General features: G+C 43.8%; 1 protein-coding gene across 2 annotated transcripts in view; it reads left to right on the forward strand.

The window, feature by feature from the left end:
- The window catches only part of FGF18 (fibroblast growth factor 18), a 47,401-nt gene that overhangs the window by 5,758 nt on the left and 27,571 nt on the right, over nucleotides 1-14,072 (forward strand). For both annotated transcript variants that reach the window (XM_043986596.1, XM_043986595.1), the window contains exon 3: nucleotides 13,837-14,017. In XM_043986596.1, the coding sequence (XP_043842531.1) occupies nucleotides 13,837-14,017 (181 nt within the window). The remainder of the gene's footprint in view (nucleotides 1-13,836; nucleotides 14,018-14,072) is intronic.

Raw genomic sequence — 14,072 nt, forward strand, 5'->3', positions numbered from 1 at the left:
TAGGGAAGTAGGTAAGAAACTAAGATTCTGACCTGCCACCTAGAACCCATGTAAACGTCTCTGTAGGAATGGTGTCAAACATGTCTGTCTGGCTCCTGTGTCCCAGATCTGGTCCAGGTTTTTGATGTGTTAGATTTCATAGATCTAAATAGATCTGTTAGACTATAGATCTAAATAGATCTATAATTTTGATCTATTTAACTCTATTAGACTTCTCAGCCTATAATCATTTTTTGCGTCTGCTGCTCTGAGCAGGGCAGGTACCTCCAGGTATTCCAACCTTTTTCATTTTACACAAGAGGAAATTGAGGCTGAGAGAGAGGTTAAGTGATTTGTCCAAGGTCATACAGATGGTAAGTGACAGAGCCAAAATTTGAACACAGATCCTCTGATGCTAAATCTAATACTCTTTTCATTTTACTGTGGGGGCTCCTATGTAATAGAGCTAGAATGTACCATTGCAAGGAGTTAAACCCACAGAATCAAAGTGTAAGTAAAATGAACATAGGAGAGACCTGGGTTTGAATTCTGGTTTTTGCTACTCTAGGCAACTCCTAACCTTAGAGAGTAGAGTCTTCGTTTCCTCATTTATAAAATTGGAGGGTTGATTTAGAGTAATGTTATCAAATTCCAATGTCTATTGACTTAGGAAACCACAAATTAACATTATCTGTGTTCTATTGTATTTCACTTTCTTTTGTTCAACATTTCTCAATTACATTTTAATCTGATTCAAACAGCACTTTGCAGGCTATGATACATATGCAGCAGTGCTCCCAGATGCCTCCAGGAGTAATCAACAAGGCTAGATACCCGGCAAAGATAATGGGAGTGGTGTGTCCAGTTGGCCTTTTTGGATAGAGCTTAGATAGCAGTAACCGGGTTAGCCTCTCATTTTAGGAGTGAAACAAACTATTTGGGTTACTGTTAATAAGTAACACTAAAAGGACCAGGCATGTCAATTATGTCAACTTCAAGATAAGAATGGTAAAAATTATCTTCAATATTTTTACTATAATTTATCCCATCTGTGCAAATACACTTTAAGTACAAAAAATTACAAACAGATAACATAATTTTACTTTGAAATTTACTTTATTTACTCTTTCTATGTTCTTTGCCTTATGGATTTTTTTTTTAAATGCTCTGCATTGGTGCTTTGAGTGAGGTATTCTTAAATTCTGGTCCTTCTAGAAAATGAGTCTTCACTTTGTACCTAGCACTACACTGTGTTGGTAGGAAATACAAACCTGTGACTTAGTCTCTCTGCACTCAAAGAATGACCAAAGCATAGGATCCCTGAATGTTGAGGAGGGTCAGAAACTATCCAGTGTAATGGCTGTTTGACCCAGGACTTCCTCTGTAACATGGGTGCAAGTGGTCATTCAGCCTTTGCTTGAAAGTCCTCCGTGAAGGGGAATTCCATTCCTTGCAGAAGTTGCCCCATTCCCTCTTAGAACTGATCTACTAGCTCTTGAAGTGTTTTCCTAGGTCAAGCTTGTTTTTCTTCTCTTTGCCTTTCTCCCCATTGCTTCCCTCTGGGATGAAACAGACCAAATTTTAGTTCCTTTCCCCCATGACAGCCTTCACGTGTTTGAAACTAGCTCTTAACATTTCCCTTAAGTCTTTTCTTCTTCAAGCTGACATCTTCATTTTCTTCAAGGGGTCTTCATATGATAGGATATTGGGGCCCTTTGTCACCTTAAGATGCTTCCTTTGCATGTAGGTATAAAAAAATAATAAGAAAAGCAAGCATTTATATATCACCTGTTATATTCCAGGCATTCTGCTAAGAACTTTAACAATATCTCATTTCTTCCTCTTCACAACTTTGGGAATTAGGTGCTATTCTTATCCCCATTTTACAGTTAAGGAAACTGAAGCAGAAGTCAAATGACTTGCCCAAGGTCACACATCCAGTAGATGTCTGAGGACAGATTTAATCTCAGGTCTTCCTGATTCCAAGCCCAACCTGTGTCACCTAGGAGCTCTTGTCAATGTCCTTCCTACAGCGTAACCCCTAGAACTTGATACAACACTCCAATACTGATTAGAATAGAGTATTCCTGGAGTGCTATTTTTCTAGTCCCAAATGCTATGGATTAGCATTTTTGGCTGCCGTATCATACCATTGACTCCTATTGAGCTTGCAGTCCACTGAGACCCCTAGAACTTCTTCAGATGAATTGTGGTCTAGCCATGTAGGAGTATTAATAGCAGCTACTCCCCATATAATGCTTAAATATCGGCTAAATTCTTTTCAAATATGTCATTTTATCCTAACAACAATCCTGGGAGGTAGGAGCTATTATAATCCTCATTTTATAGATGAGAAAACTGAAGCAGATGGAAGTTAAAGTGACTTGCTCAAGGTCACACAACAAGTAAGAATTTTTAGATGAATTTGAACTCATGTGTTCTTGACTCCAGGTTCAAGACTTTATCATCTTTGCCAATTGCTTTCTATGTACCCATGTCGTATTTGTGCAATTGATTTTTTGAACCTGAGCATAAGGATTTACATTTATTACTATTAATTGTTATTTTATATTTGGTCCATTATTCTAGCTTGTCAAGATTTATTTGGATTCTGATGTTGACATCCAGTGTATTAGCTGTGCTATTATTATCCCCATTCTACAGTTAAGGAAACTGGGGTGGCCCTTTACCATTTAAGAACTTTATTAGTAAGTTGGATAAAGGCATAGATGGCATGCTTATTCCTTTCATCAAGTCACTTTAACTTCTGTCTGCTTCAGTTTCCTCATCTGTAAAGCGAGGATAACAAGAGCTCCTACCTCCCAGGATTGTTGTCCCACTCTCTCCCTTCATACGTGACTTTTGTATCCTTCTTCTCCTTCTCTTTCTCTCTCCCTCCCTCCCTCCCTCCTTCCCACTTTTGAACCTGTCAAGCTGAACAGCTTTCTCTTGAGTTGCCTAAAGGCACCAGGGCCAGCCCATAGCCTGGAATTGATGATCTGTACATTAAAGACCCAAGTATAGGATGGGAGAGGATGACCCAATAGTTTCAAACTTCCTCTGGTTGGCAAGACTTCCCACCACCTGAGATCAGAAGAGTAAACAGTTCCTATGTTGGTTGTAGGATCTTTTGTTAATTGATACATCAATATCGATGTAATATTATTTGGGGTGTTGGGGGGGGTCTGGCAAGGGAGGCCATATGAAAGAAGAGGGAAAATAAGTGAGATTAGAGATCTTTGGGATCAGGGGAAAGGGACAGTGTGGAAGTGTGAGAACAGAAACTCTGAGCTCAAGATTTATTTTAGGATAGCAGGAGATACGGGTGAGTGACGTGGTAGCTGGGGATTCACTTAAATTCAAGAAACACTTTTAAAGTTCTTTCTCTGTGTAGGTTCCTGTAGTTGACTCTGGTGATACAAAGATGAAGAATGATAGATAGTACCTTCCCTTTATTAGTTCAGTAATCTGTGAGTTACTGTTGTTCTTCCTATTAGTATTGGGGATGGGACAGTTCACAGGTATGCTGCAAGCTAGTTCATGATAAGGAGCAAATAAACACAAGCTCCAGTATTTTCTAGAATACTTTGAAGAAGGAGAATTCATATTTATTTGGGGAAGGGAGGGGAGGGAGAGCTTGGAAGGCTTCAAGGAGTAAGTGGCACCTGACTTTAGTCAAAGATGAGGAGAGAATGTGTCCCAGGCAAAGAGGGGCAACCTGGGTGAGAGACTGTATATGGTGGTAGGAAGAGATGATTCCCTGGACCTTGTTCTAAACCAGTTCTGCAGTTCTGCAACTAATGTCATTCAGTTCAATTCAACAAGCCTTTATTAAATGCCTACTTTGTACGAGGCTCCATTTTGTCCATTGATATAGAAAGGCACTACCTAGGGGATTTGTTTCTCAGCATGGGCCTTATGTCAGTAAGATAGGTATTGGGATGGGGGGCGCGGGGATAGAGGAGGAAGAGGAGAAGGGAATAAATTTTTACATGGAGCTTAGTATGTGCCAGGCACTGTTAAGCCCCCTTTTTACAAATATTATCATAATTGATCCTCACAGCAACCCCAAGGGGTAGGTGTTATCTCTACTTTATAGTTGAGGAATACAAGTTAAATGACTTGCCCAGGGTCACACAGCTATTAGGTATCTGAGGTTGGGTTTGAATTCAGATCTTCCTGACTGCAGATCCAGCAGTCACCACTGAATCACCAGCTGCCCCTTTTGGGAGGAAGCTTGATCATGGGACTCAAGGGATACAGTATCATGGTGATATCCTTAATTTTGTTGCGCTGGGGGCCAGCTAGGTGGTACAGTGGATAAAGCACTGGCCCTGGATTCAGGAGAAACTGAGTTCAAATCTGGCCTCAGACACTTGACACTAGTTGTGTGACCCTGAGCAAGTCACTTAACCCTCATTGCCCTGACCAAAAAAAAAAAAAATTGTTCCTGGAATATTCTACTTTACCTTTAGCACCACAGCTCATGACAAATGGTTATGATAGTGCCTTCTGAACCAAATGTCTCCCCTAAACCAGTGGGCCTGTGTGGGGTCCTCTGACTCCTTGGGATGAAGGAGGACATGTCACTTGTTTCCCTATAGGTGTCAGAGGGTCAAAGATCCATGATTTAGAGCCAAAAGGGACCTCAGAGGCCAGTTGTGTCTATTCTCTCCTAATCTTTCCCATCACTTTCATTTTACAGAAAACTTAGACCTAGAGGTACATAGGTCATAAGTTTCAGAGGCAAGATTCGAACCCAGTCACTCTGGCTCCCTAGTCAGTGTTCTTTGATTATATTTTTGGGGGGGAGGGGCAATGAGGGTTAAGTGACTTGCCCAGGGTCACACAGCTAGTATGTGTCAAGAGTCTGAAGCTGGATTTGAACTCAGGTCCTCCTGAATCCAGGGCTGGTACTTTATGTCAGTGTTTTTTAAAGAAGTGTGTTGGGAAGAGTGGTAAGAACCTTGGATGGATGCAGTCAAGAGTACTTTGTTGTTATAATCCTCTGAATTTAGGCCTTCAACAGTGTTTGACCAGAAGGACAGAAGTAGTTGGAACTATGGCAGAGACAAGGATGATGTGTTATATATAATATAATGTATATTAGATATAAAACTATGGCAATATAATATTTAACTGATATATGGAGCCATTATATATTTATATTATACATACTATTGAATGATTATGAAATAGTAACTAGTATTAAACTCTTATATAATTAAACTATAATATACATAACTACAGTTATGTTATATATATATGTATAATATATATCCTTGTTTCTGCCATGATTCTACCTCCATCCATATACTTATACATATACTTATATGACCATATATATATGGATATCTATATCTGTCAATCCATATGGAGGCAGCTAGGTAGCTCAGTGGATAGAGTACTGGGCCTAGAGTCAGGAAGTTTGTCGAGTTGTTTTCGTGGTGTCAGATACTTTGTGACACCATTTGAGGTTTTCTTGGCAGAGATACTGGAGTGGTTTGCTGTGTCCTTCTTCAGCTCATTTGACAGGTGAGGAAACTGAGGCAGAGTTAAGTGATCTGTCCAGGGACTCCAGGGTGGGCACTTTGTCTATTGCTGCCACCTAGCTGCCCTGAAGTCAGGAGAACCTGATATCAAATCTGGCCTCAGTCACTTATTAACTGTGTGACCCTGGGCAAATCACTTAACCTCTGTTTCTCTTAATCCACTGGAGAGGACCATTGACCGCCATTCAGATTGTCATTCCTGGAAGAGCTGAAGCAGAGAGTGTTCCCCGGAGAGTAGGACCCTGTACTGAAGTAGGAGGAGGAGCAGTTGGAAGAAATAACCTTATCCTGTCCTAACCCCAGCATCTGGGAAGTGTTCCCTTCTCCTTCCCACGTTCTCAACCCACTCCTTTTTAAAATCTTCTTCTTCGTTGTTCATTGCCTGGAGAACCTGGAACAAAGGGAAAGCTTAGTTAGAGGGCATAGGAAATGCCTCTTGATAGTAGGCATCATCTGACTGAAGCAGCAGGATGAAAAAAACAATGGGTTAAAGTCAGGGGAACTGAGTTTAAATCCTGGCTCTGATATTGACTAATTGTGTGACTGTAGGCAAGTCAACTCAGACTTCTCTGAGCCTCTGTTTTCTCATCTGTAAAGTGAAGATAATGATACTTGTGTTACCTAATTGGGCTGTTGTAAGAAAAATACTTTGTAGACCTTTAGTGTAGACCTTTGAGCTCTTAGACAGGTCGCCTAGCTGGGTCTGTCTGTCTATCTAATCTATCCTCATCTCTCTTTCCATGTCTCTGCCAATACTCTGTATATTAGTATGCTGTTCTTTGGTTATGTTGAATACTTTGTGACCCCATTTGGGGTTTTCTTGGTAAAGCTACTGGAATGGTTTGCCATTTCCTTCACCACCTCATTTTACAAATGAGGAAATTGAGTCAAAGGGATTAAGTGACCTGCCCAGGGTCACACAGGTAGTAAGTATCTGAGGTGGAATTTGAACTCAGATCTTTCTGACTCCAGGTCTGGTGCTCTATCCACTGAGCCACCTAGCTGCTGAAAAATACATATGCAAACATAATTATTATTATCATTCCAGAGATGAGGCACCACTTCTTCCTTCTTCTCCCTTCTTCTTTGGCCCATGCTTCAGAACTCTGTGTCTCCTTATAGAAATAAAGACACATTTCTTTCTCTCCTGGGAAAGGAGTATATGTGTGTACTGTTTGTGTTGGGTGTGATGTGGGATAATATGTTATTGAATATGAACATTCTCTATATTGTTTTTGTGTATCCATATAATCCGTTTATGTGTTTCTGCTATTTCTCTGGGATGTGTGTGCTGTCATGTAGATGGGGGTCCCAGGTTGTGGATTGGCATGGGTAGGAAGTAGGGAGGCATTCCTAGCATGTTTTCTCAAGCCCATGGTGCATGAGAATCACCCATTGTCCATGTGGTGACACCAGCATGTTCTGTTTAGTGGTTAATGGAAAGTAGTGGAAATAAAGGGTGTGAGTGGTAGGAGGTTGACTATCTGTTCCCATCTCTGAGAGCTGTGTTTATGTGGAAAGGGATTTGGCCAGGAAGCTTTATCCTCTTGACTCCTATCCCTAGTCAGTGGTATATCTATCATTTCCCCAAATCTTCTTTTTCCCCCATTGATATTCATAGAGGAATGACTTCTAGTAGAGAGTGGATTTGGGGGGGGAAGCTAGGTGGTACAGTAGATAAAGCACCGGCCCTGGATTCAGGAGGACCTGAGTTCAAATCCTGCTTCAGACACTTGACCCTTACTAGCTGTGTGACCCTGGGCAAGTCATTTAACCCTCATGGCCCCACAAAAAAAAAAAAAAGAGAGTGGATTTTGAGTCATGAGACCCAAGTTCAGATCCAGCTCTGCCACGTATCCTGAATGGCCATGGGCAAGTCATTGAAGCCTCTCTGGGCTCCTGTGGAAAATGAAAGGATTCAACCAAATGATCTTTTCTCTACAGTCTCTTATAGCTCTAAAAATCCTCTGATTCCCAGAAGGGCTAGCAGGGGACGGAGAGGCTAGCATTGAGTAACTTAGTGGGAGGCCACCCTCTAGAAATGTTTAGAAGACAACTATTGGGAAAGGCTCATCCGTGGCCTTAAACATCTCATGAAACAAGGCAGCAAAAGGCAGGCTCAGGTTCTCACCCCGAGAAACTTGGTCTTGTTTCTAAGACACGGAAGAGGAGAGAATTGGGAAGAGCGACTGAGGTGGGAGGGTTGGTGTGACCATCATGAGAGAGGCTTTAGTGCTGACAAAGGGCAGGCATTGGAGCATCCACTCCAAGGGGTCTGAGTGTCACCTGCCTTAAATGGAATTTTTTTTTCTATCTTCATCCTTCATTTTTCTGGTCAAGTGAGTGCTAGTTAGTGGAGAAATCCCCTCACTTCCCATGACTCCTGGACCCACCCTCTGGAGTCTGGTTCAGGGTGTCCATGAAGCAGCTGGAATGTAGTAGAAAGACAGAAAGACAGTGGATACGGCCTCAAAGGACAAGAATCCTGGATCCTGGATCTTCTCCCTGCTCTACTCCTCATTTAACTTCTCTGTGAGTCTCCTCATCTGTAAAAGAGGAGATATTTGGCTACTGTGAGGTAGGTAGGAAGCACTGCCTCCTCCAAAGAGGAGTTGTAAGTAACTAATGAGATAATATCTGGGAAAGACTTTATAAACTGAAAAGTACCTCCAAAATATTATTCAGTCAGTTATTGTTCACTGTGAGGGAACAGTCCTGCCTGTCCTGGGTTTCCTTGGTGATTTCCAGGATGGCAGGATGATGGTCAGGGTGTTTTTTCAGGCTGGGGTGTCAGGGACTCTTCATAAAGAACACAGGAAACTGAAGGCCTAACAAAGAGAGAATGGGTTGAGATGCGCTGTCCATTTGGAGGCGGAGCTGGGGAGGCTCCTACCATCTCTATGAGTCCGGGAGGAAGGAAGGGGGATGAAAAGGGATCCAGAGGAGAGGAGCCCCGAGGGGTAGGTCTCAGAGAGAAGCAGCTGAAGGGGAAGCAGGTGACCCAGTGCTTGCTTTCACAGAGTCGTCAGCTACCATCCCACAGAGAGGTTGGAAGAACTTTTAGACAGACACTGGGATAGAGGAGAGATCCTGAGGACTGTGAAATCTCTCTAGAGAGCCAGGAAAACCCCAGTCTAGATCAGATTTATAGCTGGGAGAGCACCTAGTGCAAGTCCCTCATTTTACCAATGAGGAACTGAAATGGACGTTTTGTTTTGTTTTGTTTTTTGTTCTGTTTTTGTTTTGTTTTTTCCGGGGCAATGAGGTTTAAGTGACTTAAGCAGGGTTGCACAGCTTGTAAGTGTCAAGTGCCTGAGGCGAGATTTGAACTCAGGCCCCCCTGAATCCAGAGCCGGAGCTTTATCCACTGCACCACCTAGTTGCCCCCCTGAAATGGACATTTTCTGTGTTACACAGATAGTGAGAAGATTCAGCATTTGAACTAGGGTCCTTTGAATCCCAATTCCACAGAAAGAGTGCTGGACTTGGGGTAAAAGGCTTTGGTTTGAGTTCTGCTTCTCACACTTAGCAGTTATAGGACCACGGACAAATCATTTCACCTCTCTCTGAACCCCATTTTCTTCACATGTAAACTAGGGACATGAGTGCCTGTGAGTTGTAGCATCAGTCAGATGAGACAGTATGTGTAAAATGCTTGACAGACTTTCAAGAACTATCTGAATCTCCATTGTTATTCTCTATACTATACTGTGTATTAAGGGAAGGGTCACCTTGAGAATGGGAAACTAAGTCAACAGTGCTGTGTGGTGATAAGGGCTAGTCTGTCTCTGCCACTCAGTAGGTGACTCCTTTGCATCACCAAATCCTTGGTGGTCCTGGAGTCAAAGAAAGGTGGTAGAAGAAAGAGGCCTAGAAAAGGGGACCTTTTCGATTCTCCTCTCCCTCTCCCCGTCTCTCTCTTCCCCCTTCTCTTTTTTTCTCTCTCTCCCTCCCTCTCCCTTTCCCTCCCCTTCACTCTCTCCTTCCCCCTCTCTCTTTCCTCTTACTGTCTTTCTCTCCCCTCCCTTCTCTCCCTCTCTACTCTTTCCTCTTACTCTCTCTCTTTCTCCTCTTTCCCTCTCCCCCTCCCTCTCTGTCCTTTCTGCTCTCTCCTGTCCCTCTGTCTCCCTACCCCCATCCACTTTGGAGGGTGTGCCTCTCAATGTCCGGCAGCCTGCAGGCCTCTAGGTTCAGCACACTAGCTGCTACACAGTGCTGGACAGAGACATTGTGTGCGCTCGTCAACTGACAGCATGGGGTTTATATACAGAGAACCTGGCCTCTAATCCCAAATCTATTATTGGTCACCTGTGTGACCTTCCACATCTTCCAATTTTGTATCTCTCCTGCCTGCTGTAGGTTGTAAGTAACTATATCCTCGCTACTTAGGAAAATGTTTGGCAAATTGAAGTCTCTTAACTTCTCTGGGGCTCAGTTTCCTCATTTGTAAAATGAGGAAATTGAACCTAGCTAATGCCCACTTTTATGTAGTACCCTTCTTTGAAATCTTCCCATTTTTATAACTTAAGCAAAGGTTTTGTTCTCTCTGAATTGAGAACCCGGATGCAAAACTCCTGGTTTGAAGGTTATAGCTGTAGTGAAGTACTGATAACTGCAACCAGACACCAATCAAGGAAAAGCTTCTGAACTTGGGAACAGTGTGATCTGTGGGACAAGGAGGGCATGGAGTTTTCATTTTAAAACCTAATGAATTGAGTGAGAATCAAAAATAAAAAGTAAACATGTTCTTTAAAAAAAAACAACCTCTGAGGTACGTTTCAACTGCAAATCCTATGGTTTTCTGACCTTGGATCAGCAAAGAGATTTAATCTTATTGGGTCAACAAGATAATGTGTTGCTGTTGCTACTATTGGTTGCTTCTTCATACATATTAACCTTCAAGGAACAGGGAGATAGGAGGATGTTTTCTGACATTTCGGCCTGGAGCCAGATGAAGTTTGGGGGTGGGGAAGCAATTTACTATTGAGTGCAGGTGTACCCCATTAAAACAAAAAAAAAACCCAAAACCTGACATTGGACAGTATGTTTTTGTGTTAGAGGATAAATTGGGGAAAGTCATTAACTTTACGTAAAGAAAGGAATGCTTTAAGATAATGAGCCCCTTGCATGCAAAACGAGTAAATTTACAAAAAACCCCAATGATTTCTTGTTCCTGATTCCGTCTTTTGCAGATCTGTAAAGGGTTTAACTAATAAAAAAGCAATGCTGACTCGAAAGTCTCAGCAGATGACAGCAGCCAGAGGTCTAGAAAAAGGCCCCTGTCTTGGCTCAGTGAAGAGGGAGGTGGGAGGGGAAAGAGCCTAAGTCCACACTGTTGAGATGGCTTTTGGGGGAGAATGGTTCAGAGAGGCTTCCCCAGCATGCCACAGGGTCACATTGACATATATGGGTGTAGCTGTAGACCCGTGTGCTTTTCTGTGTATATCATACTTAATCCTACAACAGAGACCCCAGGTGGAGAAAGCCTTTTCAAGAAGAAAAGGGTAAATAGTTTCCTTGCCACCTTATGACTTGGTCTGGGGGGGTCCTAGGGTGCTTTCCCCCAACCATGGTTCTGAGCCACCCTGAGCCATGGCTCCAGAGAAGGGGATGTGTCCTTTCAAGTATCTAGAGATGCAAATAACAGATTTGGACACACCTGGTACCTCAGACCTATATGGTGCCACCTTTGTGGTTATCCCTGCCCCTTAGATCACCTTAGGGTGTTTCCTGATTTATCTGATAGCTGGGAGTTTGGCTCAGGTGGTCCAAGCTGTGAGAGATGGATTACTCTTTCCCACATGCTAGGGAAGAAGTCTCACCCAATACCTCCTGATGACCTCAGGTCACTCACTTTGTATCCAGAGGGGTCAGGAAGAAAATCATTAATGTGGGACTGCCTTCTGGGGAACAGTGGCTTCCTGCTTATCTGTGGGGGATGTGGGGTCATGAGATTGGCTTGACCTCTGATCAATAAGGTCCCTAGTGAGTTTGAGAAGGTGTCTGAAGGTGAATAAGGAATCCTTGAGACTTGTTCCTAGGGGCTGGAGAGAGGCATTGGACTGTGGGGGGATCAAAATACTGACAACATTCAGGTTCAGAGATAGATGGGATTGTAGGCAAGCTCATCCTATAAATAGGCTCCCATTCAGCTGACTAAACCCAAGGGGGACTACAGTCTAAATTCATTTAGTAAACCTAGAGTATAAATTATGGCATGTATTTCTCTCAGGGTAGGTGGGTGGGAGGCAGAGAGAGAGAGAGAGACAGAGAGACAGAGACAGACACCATGGGCAGAGAGGAGGGAGGGAGGGAGAGCGAGAGGGAGAGGGAGAGGGAGAGGGAGAGGGAGAGGGAGAGGGAGAGGGAGAGGGAGAGGGAGAGAAAGAGAATTGTGTGACATAATTGGGTATGTTTCCAGGAAAAGTCTTTGGGATTCCCTCAATGAGTTAAGTTTCTTTATTAGCATCAGCAAGATGGACCTCATGAAATATGAAGCTGAGGCCAAACTGAACCTCAGTTTCCTCAAATGCTCCTAAGCCCAAAGTAGAACTGAAAATTGCTAGAAGTATGTCTGTAAGTGTTAATGCCCCCTAGTCTGGACTTATGTAGTCCTTGGTGGAGACTTGACTCACAAGGGGAGAAACCTCGATTTGGGATGGCAAAGGTCACAATGCATTGTCCTGTAATTTTGTGAGAGATGCCAGGGATACTGAACAACGCTTTTTACTATGTGAGGTTCAGAGTGTAGACTGAATATTTTAGTTCATTGAATCCTAGCTCTTGAACCGGATGTGACCTTAAAGACTGTCCAGTCTAGCTCCCATGCTTTATAATGGAGGAACCTGAAAGGCAGAGAAGTTAAGTGGCATGACCAAGGTCACATAGGTAGTAAGCATCAGAGATGAGATTTGAACCCAAGCTCTTTCCACCATACCGTGATTCATAGTTCAGGGTGAGTAGGTGTGATCAAGGACTATTTCATGGAGAAAGTTGGGCTTGATCTGGACCTTGAAGTATGGCTAGGATTTGGAAGGTCAGAAGGGAGAGGGGGCCTGAATTGAGCAGGTGGAATACACACAGTATGATCATAGGACATCTGAGTATGTAGAGCATGAGCCTAGTATGCTGGCACCTCCAGGGAGTGCTGGTATGCCATGCCCACCCTCTATGCACACCTAGGGTGAAGGCAAAAAGGTTGGAATGCTTGTGGTGGATTTGAGGGACTATATTGATTTGACTGGAGTGGAGGCTGTGCTGGGAGTATGAGATCAAGGTAGACATTCTCATTCCTGATGAGATTCCTGGCAGATCCTAGGCTACTTTCCTTCCTTAGGTAGAATCCAGAATCCCACCTCAGGGTGACGACTTCTTCACATGACCCTGAAGCCCTTACGTTGGCCAAGCTGGGAGGGCAGGAGAGGAATTTGGTTCTAAGAAAGCTCATTTTCCTGTGGGCCTTGGGTTGGAGTAGCAGGGGAAGGAGAGTCTATCTTGTAGATCCAGAATCTTGAGTCAGGAGGTGAATCTGGCTTTCATTCTGAGTCTGCCTTAACTCGGGCAAGAGCACGCCAGTGTTCCATGCCTTGGTCTTTCCCTCTGTCTTCCTCTCTGTCCCCTGAGAGGGGCAATAAGCCTATGTTGTATTTGTATAACACTTCTTGCTCATCCATTGGCTCATCCTGCGAGATTGGAGGGCAGATATCATCACTCCCGTTTAGTTAAGTCAGTGACAGGGCTGAGACTAGATCCCAGATCTGTAGATTCCCCCATGAGGAACAGTGTGATGTAAAGGGTCAGGTATTGAATTCGGAGTCTGGAAGATGTGGATTCAAATGCTGCCCCCATAATTCTTAGCTGTATGACCCTAGGCAAGTCACTTAATCTCTCTTTACTCAGTTTTGAGGTATCTAAATGGCTCTCTGGATAGAATGCTGATCTTAGATTCAGGAGGAGCTGGCAAAAATCCTCCCTCAGATATTTATTAGCCATGTGACCCTGGGCAAGTCACTTAAGCTCAATCAGTTTCAGTTTCCTCATTGGATGGGTCTCCAAGATTCCTTCCAGTTCCAATCCCATTATTCTATTTTCCCCAAATCCAATCTTCTCCCACCCCGTCATATGAGGGGCCCACAGTTGCTCAGAACCACAAGTGAACCCAGATCCAGGGGCTCCAGGCCGTCAGCACCAGCTCCCTTTCCTCCCCATCTCCCGGCAGACCCTCCATCCCCACCCACCCTGGGTCTGCAGAAGAAAACTCAGGAGCCACATTGTCTCTTCCCCTCCTCCCTTTCCCCCCTTACAGGTGTTGGCAGCCGAGGAGAACGTGGATTTCCGTATCCATGTGGAGAACCAGACGAGAGCTCGGGATGATGTGAGCAGGAAGCAACTGAGGCTGTACCAGCTGTACAGCCGGACCAGCGGGAAGCACATCCAGGTGTTGGGGCGGAGGATTAGCGCCAAAGGGGAAGATGGAGACAAATATGGTAGGAGACTGCGCCAGGCTGAGCCTTTCCTGCCCAGCCCCCTCTCCTTCTGGGG

The sequence above is a fragment of the Dromiciops gliroides genome, chromosome 2 (assembly GCF_019393635.1).
Source record: "Dromiciops gliroides isolate mDroGli1 chromosome 2, mDroGli1.pri, whole genome shotgun sequence".
Taxonomy (NCBI): domain Eukaryota; kingdom Metazoa; phylum Chordata; class Mammalia; order Microbiotheria; family Microbiotheriidae; genus Dromiciops; species Dromiciops gliroides.